At 32.6% G+C, this 18,053-nt stretch overlaps 4 protein-coding genes and 1 pseudogene across 5 annotated transcripts; 1 reads left to right on the top strand and 4 right to left on the bottom strand.

Moving 5' to 3' along the window:
* The first annotated feature begins 985 nt into the window (after positions 1–985).
* On the top strand, positions 986–4,293 carry LOC140807619 (F-box protein SKP2A-like; annotated as a pseudogene).
* Positions 4,294–6,540: 2,247 nt separating this feature from the next.
* On the bottom strand, positions 6,541–8,511 carry LOC140808263 (uncharacterized). The gene is made up of 5 exons (XM_073165335.1): positions 8,238–8,511; positions 8,095–8,163; positions 7,889–7,962; positions 7,117–7,319; positions 6,541–6,744 (listed from the first exon to the last, which is right to left on the bottom strand). The coding sequence occupies exons 1-5, from the start codon at positions 8,414–8,416 to the stop codon at positions 6,583–6,585; spliced, it is 687 nt and encodes a 228-aa protein (XP_073021436.1). The 5' UTR covers positions 8,417–8,511; the 3' UTR covers positions 6,541–6,582.
* A 943-nt stretch (positions 8,512–9,454) lies between these two features.
* LOC140807646 (uncharacterized) lies at positions 9,455–11,996 on the bottom strand. The gene is made up of 5 exons (XM_073164589.1): positions 11,689–11,996; positions 10,549–10,620; positions 10,375–10,457; positions 10,043–10,245; positions 9,455–9,634 (listed from the first exon to the last, which is right to left on the bottom strand). The coding sequence occupies exons 1-5, from the start codon at positions 11,859–11,861 to the stop codon at positions 9,539–9,541; spliced, it is 627 nt and encodes a 208-aa protein (XP_073020690.1). The 5' UTR covers positions 11,862–11,996; the 3' UTR covers positions 9,455–9,538.
* A 1,594-nt stretch (positions 11,997–13,590) lies between these two features.
* LOC140807588 (uncharacterized) lies at positions 13,591–14,825 on the bottom strand. Of its 2 annotated transcripts, none has more exons than XM_073164512.1 (4): positions 14,430–14,825; positions 14,275–14,351; positions 13,970–14,172; positions 13,591–13,858 (listed from the first exon to the last, which is right to left on the bottom strand). In XM_073164512.1, exons 1-4 carry the CDS (start codon positions 14,687–14,689, stop codon positions 13,721–13,723), a joined length of 678 nt encoding a protein of 225 aa, XP_073020613.1. In that variant the 5' UTR covers positions 14,690–14,825; the 3' UTR covers positions 13,591–13,720. The 2 variants fall into 2 exon arrangements, with proteins under 2 accessions (XP_073020613.1, XP_073020614.1); XM_073164513.1 differs by having other exon boundaries at positions 13,591–13,854; positions 13,966–14,172.
* A 1,082-nt stretch (positions 14,826–15,907) lies between these two features.
* LOC140807857 (uncharacterized) lies at positions 15,908–16,876 on the bottom strand. Its single transcript, XM_073164817.1, has one exon. The coding sequence runs from the start codon at positions 16,874–16,876 to the stop codon at positions 15,908–15,910; it is 969 nt and encodes a 322-aa protein (XP_073020918.1).
* Positions 16,877–18,053: the final 1,177 nt, after the last annotated feature.

Genomic DNA, 18,053 nt, shown 5'->3' on the forward strand with positions numbered 1-18,053 from the left:
TTCCTCACATTTGTCTTGCAACACGCTTCCGCTAGAATGCAAAATTCATCACGTCAAAGGTCAAAAATTGTCTTAAATCAAGGATTAAAGATGATGTTGTGGGGCCCAATCAAATTAAAAGCAAACTTTATTCATATTTAAAAAATTAAAAAAAAAGGTTCAAGAGCATTTAATCATCAAACTCGAACAAATAACAAAACATCAAAAATTATATTTGTAGACTCCGCCAATAAACTATACGTCAGAAAAATGATCGAATCAATGGATGATTAGATTTTAATTTTTTTTATAGAAAAAACAAAGAAGAGACTCGGACGGAAGATATTATGTATTTATATTTCCATGCTTGTATAATTTTCTATTAAATGGGAGATTTTAACTAATAATACACATCACTCTTATTTTTTTTATGACATATTCGTAGATGTTATTTTTCAGTATACAACGAATAAACATCGCATTAAATTAATTATATGTAACTTTAGTCAGTTAAATCATAAGCAAGTTACATATAACAAGTTCGTACAAAAAATATAAGAATATGTCTCTTGTAAGATGGTCTCGAGAATCTTTATCTGTGAGACGGGTCAATCTTACCGATATTCACAATAAAAAATAATACTTTTAACATAAAAAATAATATTTTTTCATTGATAACCCAAATAAGAGATCTGTCTCACCAAATACAACATGTGAGACTGTCTCATACAAATTTTTGTCAAAATATAAAATAAATAAAATCAAATTTTTCATCACCGACCCTGACTCTATATTTGTATGGAAACCGTGGGCTACATTATTCTTAATCTTTTGACAATCGTGTATTATTTATTTATTTATTATTATTTGTCTCCGAAATTCTCCCTTGCGGCACTCTCGCGTCGCAAAGTATCACGATTCCCAGTGTGGTAAAAGGTCCATTTCCTCTGCCTGGTGCCGATTTCTAAGGTACGATCATGATTCTCTGTGAAAACACACGCACGAATACTATGAACTAGGAATGTTTCAATTATTTCGTACAATAGTATCTTTTTCATCACGATCATGTTATCTGTGATCACCCCTTTCTTGTTAAATTAAAAAGATTGATTCTTTTCTTCCAAAAGAAAGAAGATTAATTCTTTCAAAATAATTTTCAAGAAAGAAGTGGGAAAGTCGGAAAGAGTTGAATTTCTTGGAGGAGGAACCTTTTTTGAAATCCCTGGATGTTGTTGACAACTGCTGAATTATTTTAGTATTTTGCTTGGTAATTGATTTTCATGCATTCCATATATTGATTCGAAATTTATCTCCTCCGTTTCTTTCGGTCAATAGGAGCAATAAGGCAGAGGATACCGATGGTTTTTGGTGCTTTTGAAAGTATGAGTATAAAGGATGACATTCATGGGGAAATGGGTGGTCCATGTGAAGGTTTAAAGATGAGTGAGTGGAAAGATATTCCAGTGGAGCTTTTGCTGAGGATTCTTTCTATGGTGGACGATCAGATGGTCATTGTCGCATCTGGGGTTTGTCATGGCTGGAGGGATGCCATTTCTTGGGGCCTTACTCATCTCTCCTTGTCTTGGTATATATGTTTTCGAGCTGATACTTTCTGTTCTATGCTATGATTTGTTATCACATTTTTTACTTTGTAGGCTTTCTTGACTGTGCATGAATTGGATGGTGTGTGTTTCTGGGTTTTTTTTATCATCTTTTATCTAGAGTTGTTTCTTCTGAAGTATCACAGTTAATATCTTTGTTGGAACGATCTGACCATCTTTAGTTGGTTATATCATCATATATGAGCTGAATGAGTCTCATTATGGGGGAACAAGAAAAGAGCGTAGGAAAATTGTTACCGAGTCTGTGAGGTTTGAATAATTTGTGCCTGTAGAAAATAAATATGTTAGTGACATTTTTGTGCATTTCTATACCGGAGACGTGTTTCAAAATCCCATTAATATTATGAGATTGATTCCAATTAACAGTTGTATAAATTACGTATTATTTATCAGACCATTGTGAGATTAGAGATGGAGTTCCTCTCTGTTAGTTCATGTTTGTTGACTGTAAATTTTTGTTTAATCTATTACTTGCCAACAGTCTATTATCAGATCACACTTGTTTGTTACTGTTATCTTTTAACTGGAGAATTTATAACCCCTTCTACACCGAGCATTTATGTGGAGCTAGGAGATTGGTACATATCATTTTCTTTTGTTTTTGTCAGTTAACAAGTGCTATTTGAAGTTGTGGGGATGGATTTAAGTTCATCCAAATATATAATTGCATTGAGAAGTGGTAAAGAATCGACCACCTCTCTTTTTTCACTGCAGAAAACGGGGAAGTTCACATAAAGACTCGTTATCCTTTAGAATAGTCAATTTGAGCGATTGCCAATTGTGCATTTAATTTCGAACTTTAGTGCACATATATATAGAAAAGATGAAGGTCTATTTTTCATCAACTTTTAAGAGTCAGAGGATTTCATTTCCGTTTTATAGAGAGGAACAACATGAACAGTGTCGTAGTTTTGATTATGAACAACTAATATATCCAGTTGCTAATTGGATTTGTTCCTATTTAGGTGCAAGAAAGACATGAATAATCTTGTGTTATCACTAGTTCCCAAATTCACCAAACTCCAAGTTCTAATCCTTTGGCAAGATTCGCCTCAGCTCCTAGATGCTGCTGTTGAAACTATCGCACGATATTGTAGTGACCTGCAAGAGTTGGATCTCAGTAAAAGTTTTAGACTTACAGATAGATCATTGTATGCCTTGGCTCATGGTTGCCCAAATCTTTTAAAGCTAAACTTAAGTGGTTGTTCGTCCTTTAGTGATTCCGCTGTGGGATACTTATCTGGGTTTTGCCAAAAGTTGAAAGCCTTGAATCTTTGTGGATGTGTGAAGGCAGCATCTGATAGGGCTTTGAAGGTACAATAAATTTAGAATCATGTACTCACTCATCTTATGATGAGTAAAATGCTCGTGGATTCTTTGTGTCTATTTTGTGCAGGCGATTGGATGCAACTGTAATAATTTGCAATCATTGAATCTTGGATGGTGTGATCGTGTTGGTGATGAAGGGGTAAAGAGTTTAGCCTATGGTTGCCCTGGCCTCAGAGCTCTTGACTTGTGTGGATGTGTTCTAATAACGGGTACACTTTCCTCTTATTCGATCTTTAGGTTGTTGTCAGGTTAATATTCGAGGTCGAAATATATTTTGTGGGTTTAAAGTTAAGTAACGTGCTGCAAATTTATGGTACTGCTTAAACATAGCTGATGGTACTAGTTTGGAGTGTGAAAATAACTTCATTGGCTTTTTTTTTTTTACACTAAGACAAACCTAATGAGGGATGAGTAGACATAGTCGTCGTCTTAAACAAAAAGAACTTGAGATTTAACGAGTAATCGTTTTGAGAATACCAATTTTGTATAGGCTTCATGTGGAATGGAATTGAATTATTATCGTTTTGAATTTGCACTATAGCTCAAGTACAATAATATAAGCCTACTTCAGTCTCATCTAGAAGTTGAAAAAATGAATCATTTTGAGATTGGAGTTGGCCCGAATTAAAGTTCAAATTTGAGTTTATTAATTTGGTGCAAGCATGACTATCAAGGTCAATTAGTTTTGGAAGTTAATTTTGAGTTTTATTGTATAAAACCCGACAACTCGATCTGCATATCTAGTTTTTACCCCAAAGTGTAACAAATGTCCCCCAGTCACTCAATTGAAGTCGCGAGTATGTGACGCTAATCTTGTAATGGAATACAGACGAGAGTGTGATAGCACTGGCAAACAACTGCCTTCACCTAAGATCCCTGGGCTTGTATTACTGCCAGAACATCACCGATAAAGCGATGTATTCTCTAGCACAGAGGCGAGTGAAAAACAAGCACGAGACTTGGACATCTGTTAAAAAGAACAGGGACGAGGAAGAAGGCCTCACAAACCTGAACATCAGCCAGTGCACCGCCCTTACACCTCCAGCTGTACAGGCCTTATGCGACTCATTCCGGCTCTTCATACATGCCCTGGTCGCCATTCCCTGATTATAAGCGGCTGTCTTAACTTAACGTCAGTGCATTGTGCGTGTGTTGTTCAGACGCACCGTGCTGCACACCTAGCTCATTAAGTTGCGTGAGAACACTGGATTTCTCTTGGCTGAAAGAAAGAGCAGCGATGTGTATAACCAAGAAAATTTAGAGTGTTTTGAGGATAAATTATCATTTCAAAATATATTTTTGTAATATAAAATTTTCGTTTGATTGCAACCTCTCCAATGATAATTAACAACAATTAATTTTACGCTTCCGATGACAAATATATAATTAGTTAGTTAATTCTTATTGATGGTAAATAAACATTATTAGATAAGAGTAAATTCACAGTACAATTATATTTTCTTTTGCCTTGATATTGTTGATCGGATTAATCTAGTAATAATATTGTATATGGAAAGTAATGATTTAATCGAAATATTTTGTGCATGGAAAGTAATAATTGATCATATGTTTTATTTCAAATGATTAATAAAATCATGACAATATTTTGGTAATTTAATCTTTTACTTTCGGATTTTTGCATTTTTTTTCCATTTACAAAAAGCATTTTTGTTCAAAATAGTAACTATTTTTAAGAAGGTATTTTTAAACAATTTCTCCATATTTTTGTGAGTTGTATAACTTTTTAAATAATTTATAGAGCAAAAACTACTAGTGTTAGAATTTTGGACAATCATCTGATTTAAAAGATGAATTATTTAGAACACTTTTTTTTTTAATGAATAGAAGCAATTTTATTTTATTTGTTGAGGAGAAAAAATAAACAAGTTTAAACAAGAATACAGATACTCCAAAAAAAATGGATACAGTTTGAAACGTAAACAATGAAGATTGAAAGTATTGATCGTAGGCGCAGGTCCTGCAGGATTGGTAACCTCTGCATGACTAAACCTCAAAAACATACCTAACATGGTCTTAGAAAAAGAAGACTGCTGCGATTCTCTGTGGAAGAAAAGGGCTTACGACAGGCTGAAGCTTCACTCAGCCAAGGAGTTCTGTTAACTCCCAAGTACGCCCTTCCTTCCCGGTGCAACCACGTTCTTGCCCAAACACGGTTTCATCCAGTACCTGGATGACTATATCAGTCATTACAATGTGGCTCCGCTGTAACATCGTCAAGTAGAGTATGCTTCTTTCGCCGGGAAGTGGACCGTTGTGGCTGAAAACAGGCTTTTGAACAGGACTGAGGAATATGTTGCGGCGTTTCTTGTTGTCGCCTCGGGTGAGAATGGTGGGGTTTTGTGCCTCAGTTTCCGGGTTTTGAAACTTTTCCCAGCGATGTGATGCACTCTGGTGATTATAGAAACGGGAAGAAATACGAGAACAGGAGTGTGTTGGTTGTGGGAAGTATGAAACTCAGATTTGATTAATGGAATTGGGGTGCTTACGCTTCTATTGTATATATATAAATAAATATCAAGATATGAAGAGAAATAATGTTTTCCAAGTTTTCGATTAATCTAGTTAATTATTTTTCTAATATATTTTCCTTAGTGTTTTGATTGATTAAATGTTTGATTTGATTTTGCCTTCCTAGATAATGAGATATTAAAAGATTTAGTAAATTGGTAAGATATGATTTTAATGTTTAAAAAAGAGTTTATTCCTAATAAAACTCTTACTTACCTTGCTTAATAGGTTTCCTTATGAGATAAAACTCTCATCTATAAAAATGAAAACCTAGGACGTTGGAGGTGGCCGTCTTCTACTAAAAGCAATACGCATACGTTGCACGATCAGAAGTTCAGAGAAAATCACTATCATCATTGCTGCTTTGAAGACTGGCCGATTTCAAGTGTTGCCTTGAATGTTGGAAGCATCCGAAGACAACTTCTGTGCAGACGTTGGCTGAAGATTGTTTCGCTTGGATCTACTGTTTGACAACACGTTTTTGCTTTCTTGTTTTAGTTTTATTCTGGTTGTTTGTTCTTAGAAAGCATTTGTTTTCTCAACTTGTTGAGGAAATTGATTTTTTGTCATAATCACCAGTGTTAGGTTTTTGTGTAAACACTGTGGTTTTCTAGTGATTAATTTTTGTCATAAATACTTGAGCAAATTTAATCTTGTCCATCTAATTATTTAAAGTGAATTTGTGTTATTAATTTTCCGCTGCATGTAGATGTTGTCCGAGATGTTGTAACATCTAATTCTGGTAAAACACAAATTTACAGTTTTACAATCTATTCTGATATTTTCATTATTTTCGATATCTGTCGGACAAAATAATCCTAACAAGATATATTAAACTCTACAATATATATCCACTTGATTTTTGTGACAAACGATCATAAGATGTTCGCTTATACTTGTTTTTCTAGTCCTAAACACATGAATTTTCCTACAAGTACACTGTTGAAGGCATGAATTCTTTCTTCAAAGCAATTAAGCAAACTAAGAATAGTATTTTTTACGATTTTTGTCTTCGCAGGTGCACATTCTTACCGAGAGGATGGTCCTATTGAAGTATGTGCCTTTAAATATAGTGGATTACATGCTAATATTATAATTAAATTATTAATATTTTAATTATTTGTCATTCAATTCTTGCATTCGAAGGATTTTTGAGTACTTCATCTGATGTAATGGGCTCAACCATGATTAATTTCTTCTCATCAGATTCTTTTGTCGAATTTTCGAATTCAACAGATTTGAGAGATTCGATGAACGATTCTGTCTTTTTCTCCTCTTCTTCAACCTGCAATTACATGCCGATTACAATCAAGGTGCATAAACTCTTAACCTAATAAATTATTTTTAAAATGTTAATTTGATTACGATTAAAAAATTATTTATTTATTTTTATAATTATAACTTACTGAATTATATTCTTGCAAGAATTTTTATGGAATGAAAAAAAATTCTTTAGTTCCCCTTCATTAAATGACCAAAATAGTTATTTTAAGGGGAGAATGTACGTCTTATCATATAGTAAATATAGTATAGATAAAAACGTGTGGTTAAGGACTGTTTGTTAAAGGTTGCATATATAGCAAGACATTGATTTGTTTATGAAATACCTAACAGTAATTTGAATGTGAAAAATATAAGATAAAAAGTTATGTAATACCTTTTCGATGAAATCGTCAATTGTTTCAGCATCCTTAGCAGCTCTTTCAGCCAAATTCTCTACAAAATCCACAGCCTCTCTTAATTTGCCACCTTGGGGAAGATCCTCCGCCACATCCTCAGCCACCTTCTCCACCACCTCCGCCACCTCTTTCACTGCCTCCGCCAAATCCTCTGTCACCTTCAACGTCGTTTCAATTTTATCTGCAAAGTATATATATAAACATTTTTATTGTATTTTAAGGGATCATGTAATTTGAAATTTTTTTTTATTTTTATCGTGTTAATAGTAATTTTTTTTTTTAAAAAAATTTAGTTATGTAACTTGCATGTATTTTTTAATTTTTGTTCATATTAATGGTTCATTTGCATTTTAAGTCTTTTAGCTTTCATGTTTTTTTTTTTTGTTATATTAACATATTTGTATTTTTAGTCATAAAAATAAAGAAAAACATGACTAAATATGCAATTTCATCGTTAATATGACCAAATTCACCGTTAAAATAACAAAAAATGAAAAAAAAACCTGCAACTTACAATACTAAAAATTCAAATTTACCCTTAACATTATCAAAATGAATGAAAAGTATGCAAATGAAATGACTAAAAAACAAATTCATTATTAACGAGACATGACAACAATTTTTTTTTTTTTTTTGCAAAATAACAGGCATGCATGGATTATATATGATCAATAAAAAGTCCATCGATTACGAAAAAATTTCAAGAACAAATTTATAATCTCTCTTGATTTGGTTTTTCTTTCTACTTACTTTTCAGCAATGGTCCCCATTTGTAATTGATAAAAGGTACAACTGCGGCTATCGCTATAGCCAAAACCCAGCTCCTGCATCAAAAATATAGAAGCACCACTTGGTAGGCAATTAATTAGATACATAGATAACAATATAAACATGCTGTATATGTATTTTCATCTTTTATGAAATTGGAACCAATGGATGGATTGAAGTGTACTCACAAGGCATTGAGAGGAAAACCAGACGGTGCCGGAGGTCCCGAATCTACGCTGCTACGCACTATCAACTCCCTGAATTCAAAAGGTTCATTCCCAATAATCAGAAGACTAGAAATTTTCTGCACAAAGTATTGAAAAGAATATACCTTTTGGTATTGTTTCTGAAAACCAGACTTTGGAATCCATGCTTGGGATTGAATGTGAAGTTTGGTAACAAAGGATTGGAAGAACTTGCAATTACTTGAGACCTGAGATAGAGTTTAACATATGGTTGGATTCTAGGTTTCGTCGATTCAGGCAAGGCGTATTCGATTCTCGTAAACATAATGACTAAATCTTAAATAAAATTTTTTGAGCATGCCCAGATTTTTTTTTTGAAGAAAAGTTTAATCAAATACTCCAACTATATATCCTCAAGCCTAGGACCAAAATTAAGGTTGCGTGGTGGAAAATAATAAACAAATGGTGGAAAATGAACCATAGACTTTTCAAAGATACTATTCAATTTTAGACAGGGTTTACCTTTTTCTTTTTATCTGTAATATTAAAATCATCTAGGTACGTAGCATTTAGACGTTTGAATTTTGATCATTTGGTTGCTTTTGAAATTATTATTGCATTATTTTTGAATCAGCTTTTGAAATTATTTTGGTGGTCCCTGCGAAAAATTCGAATTATTAGATGAAATTCAAAAATAATAATGTATATTCTTTTTCGATGAGAATAAAAATGTTTTTTTTTAAAAAGAAATTTAAAATGAAATGCACGTTGGTCGGTGTACAAATATCTTTAGGATATAATATTGTGCTCTAAATTAACTAGCGTGTCCTGTGAAATTGGATAATTATGGGCAAAGTCCTAGTGTAAATATTTAATTCTGTGTAACACACTAAAAATTGAAAATGCTGAACATCAAAATTATATATATAGTACTAATTAGTTGGAGAAATAAATCAAATAATTAAAATAAATAACAAATATTTTTTGATGAATTTAAATTTGAATGAGAAATAAAAATTTAAAATTTGTTATTTATTAGAATCCTTGTCACGTGATATATATGTTTGTGCAATTGATTTTTTCAAAATAATTTTTGGAGTAATTAAGTCATTTTTTATATAAAAAATTTAGCAATTATATTGTAAATATTTTTAATATTTTTGTGAGAATTTGTAAGTAGTTATTTTTTGAATAATATGTGTATTTAATTTTTTTAAAAAATAATAGTTCAGGTATACAAAACATATTTGTAATTAATGTGGATAATATAAAATTTTTTAATAAATAATTCTATCAATTATAAATTTTTGTAAATTTTTTTATGAGACAGACATAATATGATCGTTTGCATAGACCAAATATATATACGTACACTTGATATACATGAATACATCAAATAATAAATAGTTACAAACATATTCTATGCTTTTATTTACACAAATTAATATCACGATCCATCATTTTTCGCCTCTTTTTTATGCCCTTTCTGATAACCAACCAAAGTTTGAACAATGGATTCCACCTCTCCTTCACCTTCCTGAAACTGGAAATTGCGTTCATATATATATGCTACCATTAGCAATTTCGTAAAAACGAACACGCGAAGAAATACGACTATAAGCATTATAATTAAAGGGAAAAAATCATAATTTAAATTTAAAAAAAGAATCAGGCTACTATCTAATCTAACTACTTAACTAATCTTGTTGGCTAAGCTATTTTATAATTGATTGTCGTAATTAACAATATTTAATTACCTAACATACACATTAATCACTTCATCACGTTTTCTGCTTTTTCTAATTTATTATTTATTTATGCCCCACAAATATTAATTTGAAAATAATAATAATAAATAAAACCTAGAAATGCGGTCCGTATCAATAAGATTCAAATTTTATCATATCGAGCCAATTTACGACACGCACTTGGCATTAGAAGATTTGATTACCTTTTTAATAGCGTCTTCCACTATATGAGCATCTTTGGCTGTCTTTTCAGCCACGTCCTCCACAATATCCACCACTTCCTTGAGTTTTCCGCCGTTCGAGAGGTCACCGGAGATGTCCTCCGCCAATTTATCGACGACATCCGCCACCTTTTCTACTACTTCTGCTATCTCTTCTACAATTTCCACAGTGTCATCGACTTCCTCTGAACATTTGGAAGAAGAGAAATACTTGTTATAATCTCTTGTATAAGTTCCGTTTCTATTTTAAAGAAGTAATTTACATCATTTTTCCAAGAAAGAAATCAAGGAATATACTTGGAATTGGAACTTACTTTTGAATTTTAGAAAGGGTCCCCATTTATTGGCACCCAAAGGTAAAACGACTGACAGCGCTATTCCAAGAATCCAATTACTCCTGCATTATTGAATTTCGTTTTAAGAATTAGGTTTTTATTCTGCCACTGAATTATTGGATACACATGACACGTAGATCATGTGGTACTCACGAAAAATTTGATGAAGATGGAGGTGGTGGAGATGGTGCATCCGCAGGAACACCAGTCGTCATAGAAAAATTCCTGGTAAAAAGAGAAAGAAAGCAAGAAAATCATGAAAATAAGGAAAGTGATCGTGAAAAGACCAAAAATTTGTGCAATATTAGTTACGATAATTAAAAGAATGTGAACATTATCAGAATGGTCCTATAAACTAACATATTTCGAGTTTTGGTTCTTGAACTGTCAAAATTTAGTCTTAACGTAATGGATAAGAATTTTTCGCACTTTTAGTCCTTCTTCGTTAGACATGTCACCCGCCGCAACCCGCCATTAGGTGGAATGAGGCGGGGCGGGGCGGGGCGAGGCACCCGCCATTTTGGCGAGCCTCTAATGGTCAACCTAGCCTAACCCACTTTGAGCCGCGGGTTAAGCGAGCCGACCTGCTTATTTTTTTTAAGAAAAAAAATGCAAAACATCATCACAGTAAAATGATATTAATATTATATCACAATAAACAATAATATAAAATGATATTAATATTAAACAATATCACAGTAAAATGATATTATAAAATAATATTATTTTTTTCCCGTCGGGTTGTTTGAGTTTTTTTCAGGTCCGGGTATAAATTTATTTATAGATAATATTATAAAATGATATTAATATAAAATTCTGCTACTTTAGTTGATGATGCTAATATATTATTTTTTTAGTTTTAAAAAAACGTGTAATAGGATGGATATAAGTTTTGATTCAAGTATGATTCCTTACATTAGCAAGTGGCTGTTGGTCAATTTCTTCTATTAAAGTTCTGTATATTGTTAAGTTTAGTATTAATACAATTAACTAAAGGCAATTAGGAATAGGAAGAGGACATCAAATGAACGGAGAATCTCATTCCTTACTAAATATAAAATTCTACCCTAATTTGGCCCTCAAACGAGATGCTAATTTTTATCAACCCAACCAACTCAATTTTTTATATAGGGGCGGGCCGGTCTGACGGGTCTGACCCAATTTGACAAGTCTGTTATTCGTCGTAAGAATATTAAAGTGACATCTTATATTGCAGACATTATGCGCACAAACATTAACATTCCGATATGTAAAAAAAAAACAATGTTGTTTTAACTACTTAAAACAATGTACCTTCTATCATACTTTTGCGACCTCGTGTAGTTGCTTAGATACCGATATCCCAAACTTGGTGTTCCAGAAATTGTTTGACGTTCATATAAATTACAAAGGGAACAAAGAAGTTTAGAAGTATGGAATGTCGAACAAAATCTTGAAATCGACATGACAAATCTTGTTGTAGGCATAACTCGATGCAACAATGCTTTGGGCAATTAAGGGTCTAATCAATAAAAAGAAAATTGAACCAATAAATAAATAATTAAAATTGAACAAAATTCTCTCTAAAGGATGAGCAAGGAAGGGTCAATAACAGAAGGGTAAATTGGTGGGTATATATAGGTAAGGGACTAGGTTTTTGGTCGGAACTTTCTTGGAGAGCCAAAAAAATGAGTTTTTTTTTTAATAAACGTGTTGATTGCTATATATATATATATATATATATATATATATATATATATATATATAGACACGCATCATCATTTTGAACAAGAACTGCAGGTAGGAAAGAAAAGTAAAACAAGAAATCATTTTTCGAAAGATTCCTCTTACTTTCCGAGCAAATTATATTGACTTTGTGTTAATGTTTTTTGATTTTTTTTTTTTTTTGATATAATAGATAAGATACGTGATAAACAATGTACGTAATTAGATGAGGCCAAATGCGTGGAAAAATCACGCAATTTGCTATTTTATTCCTTGTCGAATTAAGTTATGGCTTGAGGTGGAAATCTAATATTATCTGATTACTAGGAAAGAATTATTTACCTAATTATTTGTTTAATGCCTAATGCCTTGAATATCAGGAGTCTAGCATTGCCTCAGGCCCTCGCATTCAAATTTAAGTTTTAGCCTCCTCTAGTATTTCAATTTGTAGTGTATTACAAATGAAATTTATTACTATCTGTTAATCAAAAAAATTAAAAGCCATATAAATTGAGTTAAAGGTCAAGAAAATTATTAGATATGAGTGCATTTTTCCCTGTCTATCAAATTTCAATTTTACACATATATTTTTTGATTTTTGGTAATTTTAGTTCATTTTTATCGGAAATGGTAATATGACAGTACACACGTCATCAACATTATGAAAAAAAGATTAAGAAAACAAAAATAACGAACTAAAATTAAAATTTGACAACATATAACCAAAATCGCACTAAATTAGAAATTATCTTAAAAAAAAAGCTATTTGGTTTTATTATTTTACTAATAATAAATGAAAATATTTTTGAGAGTGAATATATATAAACATGGAAATATCTACCTTCGAAACTTTATTCAACACACACACACAAACAGATATGTATATATGTATATATCATTTGGTTAGAAAGATGCAAAAAGTATAAGATTGAAACATAATTAATAATTGGGACAAAAAAACATAATTAATAATTTGGAGCTCTTTATTATTATTATTATTAGTATTATTATTATTATTATTATTATTATTATTATTATTATTATTATTATTATTATTATTATTATTATTATTATTATTATTATTATTATTATTATTATTATTTTTCCCCCTTGATTGCAACTTGCCTAACTCATCCAATCCTGGTTGGAGAATATGGGGAAATGGTTATTTAGCCGCCGTAGAAAAGTCAGGCCACCACTCGTTAATTTTAATTAAAAATTGGAGTAAGCCTACATATTAACTAACGTCTTCCTCCTCTTTTTTAACGTACGAGGATTAAGAAAATCTTTGGATTACTGGCGGCCAGCGTGAACGATAAAGTAACATCTTAAAAACATGTCAATATTTATTTCCCTTTTGAGAAATGTTCTTTGCGTTTATTTTCTTGATTAACTAACTATATTGACGTGACCAAATCGAACAAATTCAAAATGAATGAAGTACTGTTACGAACTTCTACATCTATCTAAACAGAAAACTGAACAGATAAATTGTAAAAGACGATATATGTATATATAAATCAAAGAATTAATTATTGTGTTTTACAATATTTGTCATATCCAACCCAATCCAATCCAATTAATTTTATACATTGAAATTTGTGTGTGTGTGTGTGTAGCTTTAAATCTTCTGCAATACATCTTGATCTCTTGTTTGTTGAAGATTCTCATGGGCTCTATGTTCTTGCTTACGATGCTCTCGGGCTTCTTCAACCAAGGATTCAACGCATTCCTCTACTTTTTCCTCCGCTTCCTCTACCTACATCACCAAGGTTATTTAGAAAAATTATACGGTGGAAATAGAATTGAGAACATAAAGCATTATAAAATAAAAACTATGTAAAAGATCGATGTTGTAATTTGTACGTACCTTGTGAATTAACTCTTCGACCAAATGTGCGTCCTTACCAACTGTTTCAGCCACATTTTCAACAAAATCCACGGCTTTTCTGAGCGACCCGCCTTCGGGCATATGATCGGCGATATCCTCCGCCACTGTCTCCACTCCCTCCGCCACCTTTTCCACCACCTCTACTATTTCTTCTATTGTCTCCACCGCCGTTTCAACTTCTTCTGAGAGCATCAGGCAAAATCAAACAGGTCCGTTAAATATATATTATTATAAAGAAAATTAAACCAGAAACTGAAAATGAAATCAGGGAACATATAATTTACTTTTGATTCTGAGAAGTGAGCTCAATTTGTGTGTGAAAATTGGTAGAAGCATTGTTAATACTCCCACAACCCAGTTCCTGGTTAAAGAAACATCCATATTTAGCATAAATTTTAAACGATCGACCCAAGAATCAAATTAATGTAAATTAACTTACAGTAGTTGGAATGAAGGCTCGGAAGGAGGCGGAAGTCCTGGCTGAATAGCACCATATACAGCAACATTTCTGAAAACCTTGTCATTCTTCCGAACTCGTCTGGTACTGATCAAGGTCTTTTCACCCAGAAAAAGGGTCCGATCTCTCCGGATAGAGAAATTTGAAGATGAATACTGCAGCAATCCGATCTTCGGTTTGTACGAGGATTCGACAGGGATTATGACACTCTGAGAAATTAATGAACTTGTCGTCATCAACATTTTATCTTCAAGAATGACGTTTCGAATATTATACTTCTTGATTTTATCCAAGTATGGAATTTTTTCGAACAAGATTAATCTCCGGAGGCGTTAATATAGTTTAATAACTAGATTTTCTTCAGATATAAGTTGTATATTTCATATGCATATATATACATATATACATATATATAAGGAATTCGTTAGCCGACACGCAACTACAATATATTATTGACTTTGAATATTCTTATATATAAAAATTGACCTTCCAACTTGAAGGATGAAATAAATTAAGTAAATGTTTTCCACGTTCTAGAAAAATCCACATCATTTTGATTACTTGACTTGTTCACAATGGTGCTAAATTGGAACCCCCCGCGAATTTGCTACATTAATTGGGTCAATTTTTATGGACGAAAAAGCTATATTTTTGGTTAAGCAACTTTCATAATTTACATTTTTGTTTATATTATATATCGATCAATTCATATTTTTAGTCTTTAAACTGACATTTTTTTTCTTTTATTGTTAGTCATTTTTCACAAGAGTAGTGTCAATAATGGCAGGTGCAATGTCAATATTTTCTGATTCCACATAACATATCTCGGAGCTATGCAATCGTTTTCGGTGAAAAATTACTAAAATTTTAAAATTAATGTATAAGTTACATAACTAAAATTATGAAATGATTGATAACATAATCAAAAATTAAAAAAATATACAAGTTACGTGATCAAAATTGTAATTTTTGTTTGTTTTTACATACTCCATTTCGGTCAAATTTGTTATTGGAAATTAAATGATAAGTATATGGATATGTCGGTTGACTCGAACTTTTGGGACAAGTCAGGTGGGATGTGTTAAAAAATTTAATTGTTCAATGGTTCCAATAAAATTGATTTACAAATTATTTATTCCATGGATATTGTCATTCGAAACATAGATTTGGTTTTATTCAATATCATTATATTTATAAAATCTATTAAGTCCAAAGTTGCAAAACAAACAATCAAAGATACATAGCGAAGAAATATTTGAATTCCCAAACATGAGGTGCCAAATTCAAATCAGAGGACATAATAAATATTATACAAACAAGATTATTTATATATATATATATATATATATATATATATATATATATATATATATATATTACATCATCATATTCATATGCATCTCCCTATCAAATTTTGACCCACGAATTCCTCTTGGGAAAAATGAAGGAAACATGGCAATTCACACATGATACTCCTCAAGTTGAACGTCTTGTGCCTTCAATGGCTCATATTCTCCCAAATAAGCCTCCAAATGATCAGAAAGAGCCGACTTATCGATATTCTCATGGTGATACGATTTGCATACAAAATAAACGATGGTTTGCAGAACTAGACCAAACAAAATCAAATTAAATAACAACAACAAACATAGAGCCCCATACCCAATGATCCGCATGGTCCCGGAAGCTCTCCAAAATCCAAACACGACAAAGGCTCTGAAAACCCAGTAAATTATAAGCAAAGACAGATTCAGCATGAAGAAAATCACGATGGCTACAAACATCTTCCCTTTGATCAAATCATTACTCCTGATCATGGCCTTAAATCCGTACGAAGCCTCCAACACGGAAACGACGGTTGCCAGATGCCAGATTATAGTCATGTAAACAAAACCTATTGCATAAAGCATCAATATGAGCAACAAAATCGCCTGGCCGAGTCCCTGTACATAAGCAACGGTGTAACATAAGGCAACGAGGAAAGCACACAGAGAAGTGACCATTACTCTCTTCCAGACCTTTGGGACAACACTCATGACTTTCCTGTACGTTATTTCACGCGATGTATACGCACAAGCGACGGTATAAACCACAGCAGAAGTTGAAAGAAGGGAGAAAACAAGCCAAAAAACGAGGTAAAGACACTTCAAGAGGATATATGTAACCCATTCGGATGATACTAGGTCGGAAATCTTGTCATACTTTGGCGTGCCGGCTTCAGTATGGTGCAGTCGGAATTCATTGAATCGGATCTTCCAATAGAGTGTCGTGGATACTTCTTCGTTAGCTAAGAAGATTAAGGCAAGTGGGAGGATTAAAGTGAGAGTTATTTGGCTGAAAATCTTCCTCCATCTAAAAATCAGTTTGTAGGCTTCAAGATATATTCCAAACACTCCAAGAAATTGCATCTCTTCTTGTTCTAAATCCATCATATGACAAATTTTTGGTTTTTTTTTTCTGTAATTTTTTGACAGAAACTTTGTGTGGAAGAGGCGATAGAATGGGGATAAACGAGAGTTGTTGGACTTTAATTATTCTTGAATGACTTTTTCTTGATAATGTCATCTAAATTTGTTTTTCGTTATATATTTGTTGTATGTGGTGTTGTTTTTTGTGTAATTTAATATAAGCGCTTACCAAGAAATTGCATATCTTTCTATGTAAGAATGACATTAAAATAACCTTTCCTTTTCTACTTTTAATATTGATGATATTGTGTTCTTCAACTAATGATATATGTGATATCCTTGTCCCACATCGAAAAAAATCAAGATTTAAAATGAGTTTATAATGGCTTACAATGGACTTCTATAGCAACTTAGGTTAATCATTTTCGTAAAGCGAGAACGAATACGAAGTAGTTGCTATAGGGGCCCATTGTGCAGTCACGCAAGCGCGGGCCTGGGCTCGGGGCGTGACAGAATGGTATCAGAGCCGGTCACCGGCATGGAACACCGGGAAATAAGTGCTATGCGGGGCAAAGTGCTACGTGCATGAGAGCCACCTCTTGAACCTGCGGGGCAAAGTGCTACATGACGGGAGCCACCTCTTGAACCTGTAGGAGCCATCTCTAGATTCTCGGTGCTGGTGGATCGAGGGGTCAGGCCGCGACGAGGACGTCGCGTTCTGAAGGAGGGGTGATTGTGATACCCTTGTCCCACATCGAAAAAAATCAAGATTTAAAATGAGTTTATAATGGCTTACAATGGGCTTCTATAGCAACTTGGGTTAATCATTTTCGTAAAGCGAGGACGAATACGAAGTAGTTGCTATAGGGGCCCATTGTGCAGTCACGCAGGCGCGGGCCTGGGCTCGGGCGTGACAATATATAAATGTGGAAAATCAGATCTATTTTAGATTTTAATGTTAGATACGAATACGATAATCGTTCAGCGAAATAGCTTAGGTCTTAAATATTTATGCTGACGCAATGAAATGGAATATAATTTAATAAAATAGATACTTTGTAAAATTAATTATTTGGAATGGAATTGAAAATTAAAATGTTCAAGTTAAAGTAATGTTTAAGTTAAAGTCATGCTGAAATTGCAAATTATTTGAAAATATTAATGATGTTGTTTCGAGGTTACATCCAAGTATCATTTG

This window comes from Primulina eburnea, chromosome 12 (assembly GCF_022965805.1).
Source record: "Primulina eburnea isolate SZY01 chromosome 12, ASM2296580v1, whole genome shotgun sequence".
NCBI lineage: Eukaryota > Viridiplantae > Streptophyta > Magnoliopsida > Lamiales > Gesneriaceae > Primulina > Primulina eburnea.